Consider the following 11,914-nt stretch of genomic DNA (forward strand, 5'->3'; position numbering starts at 1 on the left):
CAGAGGCTTAGATTTTAACAGAAGACAAGGCCACTGGGACTAAGCAAGATGACTAACTGGAACTAAGACCTCCTCGTAGAGCTAGGATCCTCAAAGAGTTACTCCCTTATTAAAATTAGGTGGGAAAAAACCAACAAAGAACACCTTCAAGCAAAGGAAGACCACAGGAAAACAATTCACTTAACCTAGGTTCTTGGTAAATGTGGGGGAAAAAACCTCTGGGGCATTTTGTAAACACAGCTTCTCACCTGGCCAAAGTTTGTGATTCAAATTTATGTTACAGATACACACTCCTCTGTCCAAGACCCTTAGAGAGACTATGTTTCAGAATTTAGGATTTCCCAGATTTTACAAAAGTAATGTGGTACATACACCATATACAAAGTAACCTAGTATAACCTGGACAACACACCGTAATATGACAGCGTTTCTGTAGCTCAATACATGAACCTTCATGGTAGGTAGTACAATGGCTGTATCTGATCAAGGTTTGCCACCAGATGATTTACAAAAAGAATTTCATTCTTCTGAGCTTTCTGGATTTTCAAATTATGGATAAGGATTGTGGACCTAGTTTTGCACTAGATGGGCAGCTCCAAGAGCAGAAATCAACTGAAGGTGCTCCCAGGATGGTAAAGCTTGTGGGACCTTGCAGAAGCAAACACAAATCCTCTCTAGGTGATCCTAGGCTTGTCAGGATTCCCACAGATGAAGTCCTAGCTAACATGATCTCAGAGTCCAAGATTATAAAACACATGAGGAAGTAAACCATGACTGAGGGTTAGGCAAAAACAATAGCAGAAACAGAGCTTCATGTAATGGATCTATAAGATGCAGAATATAAAATGAGTTCTGTTCAAGATGGGAATGAAATGAAAGAGGAACTCAAAAATGTGAGCAAGAAATATATGTTATCCCCAAACAGGGCAATTTTGAAAAACTCCAAAAATAAAAAATATAAATGAATAAAATTAAAAACTAAGGATGAGTAGAAGCAGACAAGACAGCTACAGAGGGAAATGATGAACCGGAAGATATCTGAAAAGCAAAGCATGCCAAACAGTAAAGAGTTAGAAACTATGAAAGGTATATTTATAGATATAAGGGTATAATGAGAAGGTCCAGCAGATACATAATCATGTTTGAAGGAGAGAAGAAAGAGAATGGGTGCAGGCAACAATCTAAGGTAACAGAAAGACGGGGAATTTTCCAGAACTGATAAGAGACATGAATTCTCAAATTCAGGAAACCCATAAGGTTACAAACAGGGTAAAAAAAAAAAAAAAAAAAAAAGGAATGAAAATTACACCTAAACACACATACAGTATAGACAGAGAAGACACAAGATTTTAAAAGCAGCCACAAAAACAGAGATTATCTAAAGGAAGGCAGTCTAATAGATGACTTCCTAAGAGCAACAAGGAAGCTCAATATTATTCTTAAAGAGAAAATAACTCAATCTAAAATTGTACATCCAGATAAACTATCCTTCAACAATGTGGGTAAAATAAAATTGTGCGTTTTTTTTTTTTTTTTAAGACAAAAACAGAGTTTACTACTAAAGAGCCTCACTGAAAGAGCTTCAAAAAGATAATAGTCCAAAAAACTCCTTGAATGGTGAAGGAAAGCAAAGGTGGATTCAGCTAAATAAGCACTACCTGTATGAAGTAATAACATCTGGCTTTGGAGGTTAAAACAATGGTGGACTAAAACCCTGTACAAAGATACCATGGTAAGTAAAACTGGATTACTGGAATTAAAAGTTTCTAAATTTCATCTCCTGTTGCAGTGATGTGAGTGGAAGCACCTCGACTGCGGGCCTGGAGTGGAACTTCCCAGACTGTTTCAGAAAACAGCAGACAACGGGACTTCCCTGGTGGTCCAGTGGTAAAGAATCCACCTTCCAATGCAGGGGAGCTGGGTTCCATCCCTGACTGGGGAACTAAGATCCCACATGTCGTGGGGCAACTAAGCCCACATGTCACAACTACTGAGCTCGTGAGCCTCTATGACAGAGCCCATGTGCTGCAAACTACAGCCCATGGGCCACAACTAGAGAGAGAAAAATCCACATGCCACAACTGGAGAGAAGCCCTCAAGCCACAACGAAGACCTGACACAGCCCAAAAAATAGAGAAAATTTAAAAAAAAAGAAAGAAAGAAAATGGCAGACAACCTGGACATGGGGGAAACGGAGAGCTTCAATAAGGTCAAGCTGAAGAAGAAGGAGACGCAGGAGAATACCCTGCAAGTGAAGTGAAACTGTCTGAGAACCTGGAGGATTGATTCTCCACCCCCATCATCCTGGAGGCCCTAGTCATGATGTGGAGGAAGAGCCGCCCGCAAGACGGACACGAGAGACAAGCGCACTGTGAATCCAGACACTCTGTGCCAATGCCACTGGCCAGTGGGTCTGAGGGGATTCTCTGATAGGACTGCCAAATTCTCTGGTTTGCTCTGGGATATTATGGGATATTATTTGTATGATTAATGACAATAAAACACACTGGCAAAAAAAAAAAAGTTTCTCAATTTCTTTTCTCCAGTAGGAAAAAAAAGAGACACTGATTGACTTGAGACTTTAAGTATGCATATTAAATTTTTAAGGGCAATCACTAAAAGAACTGAAATGGCATATATAGCTTCCAAACTATGGAAGGGGAAAGTTGGGATTAAAGTAAAACCTGAAGCAATTGAAAGAAGACAAAAAACAAGCACAGTAAGGGTAAGTCAGTAAGGATCATGTATCAGTTGTTATAGCGGTGGGAGTAGCAGTACAGTACTAGTAGTAGCAGCAACAGTCACTGTACTAGTATCGGTTAACTATAGTAGTGATAGTAATAACTGATGTTCCTTGCAGGTTTGTGTGTCAAGCTCTGAGCTGGGTATCTTACATGCATGCTCTCTCTTACTCCTGAACAAAAGTGAGGTAGGTACTATTACTAATCATGTTACAGATGAGGCTTATTACTGATCTAAACTAGGCAGAAGACAGTTACAGAAGGAGAGGTCAGAGAGTTTTAAAGGAATTGATCACTCACTGTATTTAAGAGAGGAGGGAAAACGCTCAGGTCAGTGGCCTGGGCAATGCCTGGCATCTCACAAAGATTCTAATATTTCATGCATGAATTAAGCCAATCAAAGACACAGAATACTCAAAGGAAGCTAAAGCTGTGTTTGTTTCCTCTGGAATCATGAGCGTCTCTTTCAAGAAGCATGGCTGTGAAATAAAAGCAAAGGATGACAGGTGGGTTGCTGGAAGAGGTCATATGGTCCAAGGAGAGTTGTGTGTAGGAGGTTCTGTTTGTTTGTTTTCAATGGAGATACTTGAAAATGTCATAAGAGAGCTACAGAGAGAGGTTGAAGATATGGATGACAAGGAGAATAACTGATGCAGAAAGGAGGAGAGCTGTATCTTAAAATAAAAGTGCTAACCCTAGGAGAATAATCAAATGATCAGGCCACAAAGCAAAACCACATAAAGCAAAGCTCTAGCTTCTCTCTCCTGGGTAGCCAGGAACGGCACATCACAAAATCTTTTAGAAGACACCAGATCCTTCTTACAGATGCATAATAGAGAAACCTTATGCACACAGGGGAGGGCTGGCAGTGGGGGAGCCTCACACACTTGGGACAAATGAAGAGAGAGCAGGAAAAGAGCTGGAGAAGGGCTGTGGGCTTCAGGGTACCATTCTTTCTCTGGTTTGTGCTTTCAGCCAACTGCTCCAGGAGGACATCATCATTTTTTACTCATAGGTCATCATGCAATTGACGTTGGATATGCCATTCAACTGTGCTCCCCTTTATGAGAAACAAAAGAGAGAGAAACTTCTACATTATGTCAACACCTAAGAAAAACACCAGATAGTCAACACGTCCCTTACAAGAAAACGATATATTCCTCTGTAAAGAGAAAGGAATTTACAAAGTGAAACTGAAGAATAAATACTCTTAATGGCGAGAAATGTGGCTTTCAAATTTTTTAACTGCACTAAGGTTAGACTGAAGTTTCTCTCAGGAGCTGCCGGCTTGGGAGTTGAGTCAAAATACAATTGTGTAAGGAAAGCATCCTCGGCCCTCAGGGAACAGGGTTGTATGTCACTTCTGACCTTCTTTACCAAGTTACTGAAACCAAGATAAGTTCCAAAGAACACCCTATCCAAGCATCAATCAATTTCAAGAGAGGAGGTAAGATATTTAAAGGATATTTACTTGTGAAAAGCTAAGGGAAAGACCCATGGCTACCAAGGACACAGATTAAATTTCAAATGAGATTTCAGAAGCCATTTATTAAACATTAAAACTAATATGGCAATGTACCAAAAATCTAGATTTTAATCTAAAATGCAGCAAGCTGGGAGATCCCTGGTGGCGCAGTGGTTAAGAATCTGCCTGCCAACAGGGCACACAGGTTCGAGCCCTGGGCTGGGAAGATCCCACATGCTGCGGAGCAACTAAGTCCGTGCACCACAACCACTGAGCCTGCACTCTACAGCCCTCGAGCCGCAACTACCGAGACCATGCGCTGTAACTACTGAAGCCCGCACGCCTAGAGCCCGTGCTCCACAACAAGAGAAGCCACCACAATGATTAGCCCAAGCACCTCAACGAAGAGTAGTCCCTGCGAGCAGCAACTAGAGGAAGCCCAGGTGCATCAACAAAGACCCAACGCAGCCAAAAATAAATAAATAAATAAATTTTAAGAAATGCAGCAAGCTAATATTACAATTAAGATATGAATTTACCGACCACATGCATCGTTTTATATCTTTTTCCATATATACAATCTTTGAAATCACTAGAGCAACTTCTAAAAAGCTGATCTGAGTTACCAATTTTATACTGATTCTAAGAAAGTCTCTGCTAACCACACTGATCTCAAAAGGGGGGAGAAAAAAAACTTAAGTAGCCTAAAGATATTTAACATTATACTGATAGCATAAAAAAAATTTCTCTGAAAATGTGGAAGTAAAAAGATCCAGAAAAAGATCCTTATTGTTCCAGTAGCTGATATAAAGCCTGCTTGATCATTTTACAGTCATTTCTAAGGCATGCACCCTACTGTTACCTAACACTCATTGTCACTTTTCTTTTCCTGCTCCTGCTAATCCCTGAACCTCACACCATCTCTTTTCTCCCCTCCTGGGAGGCTGAACGTCATCTGAGAATGTCACAGGACCACACAGACTGGACCCCTTCAGATATACGGTAGGAATGAATGTTTTTCAAAAGTCTACTTCCCTCATCTCTTCTTGACTGCCTAAAAAATAACAAACACTGTTCTGTACCATCTCCACAGGAGCTGGGGCCTCTGGTGAGATCAATGAGGAGGAACAGAGTATGCCTCTACAGAAAATTAGAGGGTTTCTTTAGACAATAACAAATCGTTAAATGAGAACTGGAATCAAAGTAAAATATATTTACAGCAAGTAAGAACGCTTCTCATATTGAAAGTTACCCTAGTGTTCAGTAAACTTTTATACATTGTTCCAAATTAATTTTACTCAATAAACTTAGCTTACAGTTTTGATATTAGCACTACAGAAAGTTCTATAAATTATCACAAATACTGACATGATATCAACTGAATCTGTGCAAATAGCACTTCTATAAATCGAAAGATATTTTACATACTGTATCCTAAACAAGCTTATGTAAGGCAAATAAATTTTTAGGTTTAAATTTTCATTCTATGTTTACTCACAAAATTTCTCAGCAGATATTTTATAAATGAAGTTAAAGCGGTAGAAATTTTGTGGTCATTTGCCAATATCTGTCTTGAATCAAAACATAGTCTTGTATCTCCCATTATCTTTACCAGATGTTCTTCTAAGAAATACAATCTAATTTTTTCTTAATTTGGGAGGAAAGGAATAATTTATAAAATGCTAATATCTTCAAACATAAGATTCAGAACTTGAATTACTTGCTTATTATATAGGATAAGCTCATTACTAAAAACTCTCAAGAGGTTTAGAATGGAAAAAAAAGAGGACTACTGATAAGCTACTTGGCTTTTCATAAGGCTTGGTTTCATGTTGATAGTAATGTCTAAGTCTGGAATTCTGACAATCTTAAATAGGGTATTGTAACAATACAGCATACATAGAAACTGCTCATAAGAGCAATTAACCACAATGAGTCATATACAAGGGCTGTAAAAGTTCCCAAATTCTCCCTGCAGGTGTGCCTTTGGGCTAACTCTATTTTGTTGTTGTTCTTTAACCTTCAGGCAGCACTTGGGAAAGCACTTGGAGACCTACGAGATCCTGTTACTTTGTTATTTGTTTGGGGCTATCCCTTAGGCCATCAACTACAAAACAGAAAAGGAAAAACAAGGGGAGTGTAAAAGAGTTTACATTTTGTAATGTAATGTAACCAAGAAGGCCAATGCTTGCCAAGTCCTGAGTGTTTCATGTGGTATCAAATAGGTACACAGTGTTACAGGGAAAGGAAGTAAGGATGTACAGATGGATCCAGAAAAACTAATGTCAAACTAACATTGGTTAGGTGTTTAGTTTTCATGTGCAAAAGGCCACCTTATTATAGTAGAGTATGGAATAAAAGTTTTACATAATCCTTATTTAGATTATTAAGGTTTAAAGTTTTATTTATTTAAAGTTCATATATAACTGCTGATTATGGAGAAGCTTTTCTGAATACAGTTTTCCTCCAAGAAACATACTATCATTGAAAAAAAAAGAAAAAAAAATGAGAATATATGTCTAGTTTCCTTATCTCTCTCACTTCTTACTGTATGTAATTCTTCCTCCAGATGTTAACAAATCATTTCTTCAAACGTATAAATCACATATCATTAAGTATTTTATAATTATCATAATTAACAATTATTTTTCAGGCCTATCAACCCAAAGAGAAAAAAATTAGTTTTTAAACCAGTGCTTTAAATAATATTAAGTACACATTTCATAAAGATTCTGAGCCCATTCAATTAACTCAACGTCTTAAAAAATCACAGACCCATAAACTCTATTCTTATAATCTTCTAATCTGAACTCCAAACTACAAAGTTCTACACAAATCAAACTAATTAAAACTTTTTTGGCTTCAAATCCCCAACTCTACATTTTGTGCTCTTTTCCACTTAACTTGCATTTCATATTTTCAAAACTAAATAAACTGAAGATTATTGCAGTGCCTACAGTGAAACTTAGTTATACGTTTGTATGTTTTAATAACTGGTGTGACTCACTTTTAAAACTGGTGTGTTACTGGAAATCTGTGAATAAATTACTAACGTAGTCTACTGTTATTTAAAGGAACATTACAAAGAATTCTGTGCAAAGATGCCCTCTTACAACACATACACATACAACATTACTTATTTATATGTTCAGATTTTCCATATCATGCTTTCTTGAAATAAGACATATCAGTAACTTGATACCTCACTTTCCAAATTCTACCTTAAGGTTGGCTTTAACTGAAGATTATTTTATGCCTTATTGGAAAAGAAAGACCAATACTCCTCAGTTCTTGGCTTTTGCTCATTTTTTTTAAATGACAGAATTAAAATTTTTTTCAGGCATATCAAAGAAATTACAATAAGTCTGTGGGGCTGTGATGCTCAATCTCACACAAAGCCATGCAAACAGGATGGGTATTTTGAAAATTAGACCATTCAGGCTCATTTGGTTCCTTTTTTTCCCCCTCTCAATACAGAATATTACTAAATAAAGCACAGATGGCAGTTAAAAGGTATGAAAGTTAATTACCTTCCCCGAACCTGTTAAGTGATGATAAATTAATAATGTAAAGCTCAGTGCCCAGCATACAGTAACAGCACAATAAATGTTTAGCTCTCATGATTATTCATGTTATTAACTCAATACCAGTTCCTACTTCAGTTGCTTTCTTTAAATATGGCATCTTCCCCCTATGCTCAACATCTTCAGAACCACCTCACTCACTAACATATGCTGGAGACACTGAACAACCTCCCACCTGGAAAATTTATAAAAGACTTTTCAAGACCTAAAGATTAAGGTGACTATCTAGAAATGGAAAAGTCAGTCTTCATCTGAATGATTTTAATAAAATGCTCAAACCTGTGAATGTTCTCTGAAATATATCAATATATTTATCTATCATTTTCAAATCATTTAGCAAATCCATAACCTATAGCTTTTTTATTAGGAGGATTTACTACACTAAGCTAACACCTACCTTTAAGACAGGCGTCATCCTTCCAGAGTTGGGGAAACTGATGGAAAGATGGCTAAATGATTCAGCACGCTGCAGCAAAAGGAGCTGGTCATGAATTTGTAATTTCCACTGCTGTTAGGGGCCCTGGTGTCTTCCCTTGCCCTGTACTGCATTTATAACACACGGTACCATCATCAACACATTTTGTTGAAAATTCCCTCAGGAAAAGATTAATGGTGTTTTCCCCTCAGACAAGCTTCCAGAAGCAAAATTATTCAATTTTATGAGACAACAGGTTCGCAAGGCTGGAGAATCCTTACAATGTTCAGCTGTATGCTTCATCAAGCTTTGCTTAAACAGCTAACAGGACCGGAGTGAATTCTAACAGTGGTGTCATTTCCTCCGCGGCACAAGGCACGCACGGGGAAAGGCCTGAAGCATAAGAAAACCAGAAAATGCGCAAAGGAAGCCAGATGGGAAATGGGTATGGATACACCTGTGTCTTTCACGCCAGCACTGACCTTCACCAATGAACAACACAGCTGGACAGATTCTAAGCAGGTCCCAAAAGACTGAACAGCAACTACAGAATATATTCCGGTGTAGCCTTACTTATAAGCAGCCTCACTACTCAAAGCAGGTGAAAGCCTTTTTCTAAATGCCCTCATTTGCCCTTCAATAGCAAAACATTTGCTACGTTAATCAAATGAAATATTTACTTCATAATTATACATTCCAAACTAGATTAAAGCCTTTTCCCATCAAATAATCGATATTAAAAAAAACTATAAATTGAATGTTTTCATCTAAAATTGCACCATCTCAGGGGACTTCCCTGGCCATCCAGTGGTTAGGAATTCACCTTCCAGTGCAGGGGGTGAGGGTTGGATCCCTGGTTGGGGAGCTAAGAACCCACTTGCCTCAGTGGGCAAAAAATCAAAACATCAAACAGAAGCAATACTGTAATGAATCCAATGAAGACGTTAAAAACGGTCCACATCAAAAACAAAATCTTAAAAAACATAAAGTTAAAAAATAAAGCTGCACCATCTCAAACGCAGGGTAAAGCACATCCATTTTGTGCCCACAGCATGGCCATTCTGCCCAGCAGTTCCTGAGAATGGGACAAAGGAGTGTGCCAGGATGTGTAAAAGGAAATCTCCACCATCTATGAAGTGCAACGTCCTCATTCGAGAGCTTGAATTTATTTCCGTTTGGTGGGGTGACATACAACACACACACACCCCAAATCTCAGCAGCAGCACTGAAAAAGATGACACTATTTTAAAACTACCTAAAATGTATTTAGGAAACAACTAGATTGATAAATTTGACCTTCCACGAATCCATTTTTGTGGTTATTACGACTGTGCAGCCCCCGATTTCCTCTAAAGTGGACTGGAGAAGGGGAGGGCGGAGAAAGGGGGGAAAAAAAGAGGTGAAAAGCACCTAATTCAGAATATACAATTTCTCCGTATCTTAAAAGTACTAATCTATCTATCTATCTATCTATCTATCTATATATACACACACACCCACACACATATATATGTATATATTTTTTTCTCCACCAAAGGTAAACAGGAGAAATAAATGGCTCAAAGACAAGGTTTCAGGGCTGACCAGAGGCTACTCCTCCACGGTGGGAGACTGGGCAGCCCCGCTGAGCGGAAGGCTGCAGCACTACGCACAGCGAGCCCAGGCCGCGCCGCCCGCATCCCGGGCGCCTCTGCCGTGCGCATGTCCCACTTATATAAAGAGATGCTTACAGTCCAGGTGCTTTTTCTTGGGGCCCATCACTTCATGAGTGGTGGCTTTGCAGACCGCTCTGGCTACAGCGGAGCCTGTCACGCTGTACTGAGCAGCGGCGATCCGATCCGTGAGTGTTTGACCCGACATCTTCTCCTGCCGCGTCTACCGCCTCCTCTTCTGCGGGAAAAGACGGGGAGAGGGTCCTGCTTTACGCCGCAGACCCGACCCTCCGAGCACCCAGGCCTTGCCTCCTCCAGCCACACGGCGGCTCTCTTCTCCTTCCCCGCCCTGGTACCACCTTCCCGGAGCCAGCACCACGCTAAGCCCCGCTCGGGCGACGCGGTCTAGGGGGTCTTCATGCACGAGACTAGGTCCCTCACGGAACATCAGCGCGTTTCCGGCGCCAGCACCGTGGCAATATCCCTGACCGACCCCCCCACTCCCCACCCTCCTAGGCTGCCCGCCTCACCCCTCCGCGCCCCCCTGTCCATCGGCACTTTCTCTGCAACCTGATCTCCCGTGCCAGACCAGCCCCCGCCGTGCGTCGGGGGTTATTCCCTGGGCGCCGCGCCCGCCGTGCGCCCACCTCTCGCCTCCCCGCCGCAGCGTCTCCTCCTAGCAGCCCGCAGGCTTCGGAGAATGGATCGGATACCCAAGCCCTGGCCGCCTCCCTCCTCCTCCTCGCGCTGCTGCAGCAACCGGCTCGTCCTCCCTGGGTCGCGACGGAGATTATCCTAGCGTTGCGCCATGTTATGCGCACGCCTCCCCTTCCTTCCCCGCCGCGGTCTCCAAAGCCCCGCCGAGGCCCTCCAACCGGGCCCCCTCCCCTCGCCCCCAAATCGCCGCCGCAGGGGCCGCCCCGGGGCTCTGCGGAGGCGCCGGAGCCCCGGAGCGCCTCGCCCTTCCCGACAGCGGAGCAGAGACGGGTTGACAGCCCAGCCCAGCCCCCCGCGCGCCCTCGAACGCGCCGCGGAGCTGTTACCCCGCCGCTGGCCTTCTCCGCGCCCTAGGATTATCCTCTCCGGATCCCCGCGCGGCCCGAGCACGGGGAGGGGGCCGAGCCGGAGCCGTGGATACTCACCCCGCCCCAGGAGCGCCCGCCGCAGGATGAGCGGAGCCCGGGCAGCCGAGGGAAGTCGCGCCGGGTGGGTGTGTGCGGCCGCGCGCGGACCCGGTGTCCCGGGGCGCGATGCCTCCAGCCCTGGCCCGGCCCCCACCCTCAGCTCCGCGGTCCCTGCGCCCGCCGCCCGTGGCCCCAGGAGCCAGCCGCACCCGCCCGCCGCCGCCGCCGCGTCTCTCCAGCCCTCCGCGCTGCGTCCCCATCCCCGCCCCCACCTCCGCTGTGGCTGCTCCGACAAGTCAGGTGACGGCGGCGGACAAACCCGGGCGAGCTCTCCACGCAGCGCCTCGCGGCCCCCTCCCAGCTACTCACACACGCCGCCCCCGGAGCCGCGAGCCTCCAGGCAAGGGGGCGCCGCGCGCGAGCATCCTCGGCAGGCGCGAGGAGAGGAGAAGGAGGCGGGGAAGGCGACACTCACCCAGCCAACCACCCTCCGCCAGGCGCCCAGCCGCCCCTCGGCTCGCTGGACCCGCACCCAGCACGCACTGCGTGCGCGCGCACCACGCACACCTGCCGGCCGACTGCGGGATGCGCCGGGGGCGGCGGGGGCGTTGGCGCAGACGCGCGAGTGGGTTCCTGGAGTTCTGCTCGCTGAAGGCCAGGGTTGGAGAGTCGTCGCGCGCTGCTTGGCAAAGCCCAGCTCATTCTTCCGTGTGTCTGACTCGCCCGCCTGTCAAAGGCAGCAGAGGCCCTGATGGGCAGGGCGATTTAAAATGTCAGATTCTGCTGGCCAACCGCTCCCCTGACCTGTACGTCCTCAACTCCTTGGAGCTCGTCTAATTGTCTCTGTTATAGTTAGGAGCTAGGGTGGGCGGTTAATTCTAGCCACTTTGGTTTCAAAAGCATAGTAAAGTCTACTACAAGGACGAATAATTA

The 11,914-nt window shown here is 43.7% G+C and overlaps 1 protein-coding gene across 24 annotated transcripts in view; it reads right to left on the reverse strand.

The window, feature by feature from the left end:
- Positions 1 to 11,556, reverse strand: part of SNAP91 (synaptosome associated protein 91) — a 148,968-nt gene extending 137,412 nt beyond the window's left edge. For 22 of the 24 annotated variants that reach the window (XM_057738522.1, XM_057738521.1, XM_057738519.1 and 19 more), the window contains exon 1: positions 9,936 to 10,065. In XM_057738522.1, coding sequence (XP_057594505.1) covers positions 9,936 to 10,065 — 130 coding nt within the window. Of the gene's footprint in view, positions 1 to 9,935; positions 10,096 to 10,999; positions 11,114 to 11,456 lie in introns of those variants that run through there. The other 2 variants (XM_057738498.1, XM_057738497.1) reach the window with 2 other exon arrangements.
- Positions 11,557 to 11,914: the final 358 nt, after the last annotated feature.

This window comes from Hippopotamus amphibius, chromosome 6 (genome assembly GCF_030028045.1).
Source record: "Hippopotamus amphibius kiboko isolate mHipAmp2 chromosome 6, mHipAmp2.hap2, whole genome shotgun sequence".
Classification (NCBI taxonomy): Eukaryota; Metazoa; Chordata; class Mammalia; order Artiodactyla; family Hippopotamidae; genus Hippopotamus; species Hippopotamus amphibius.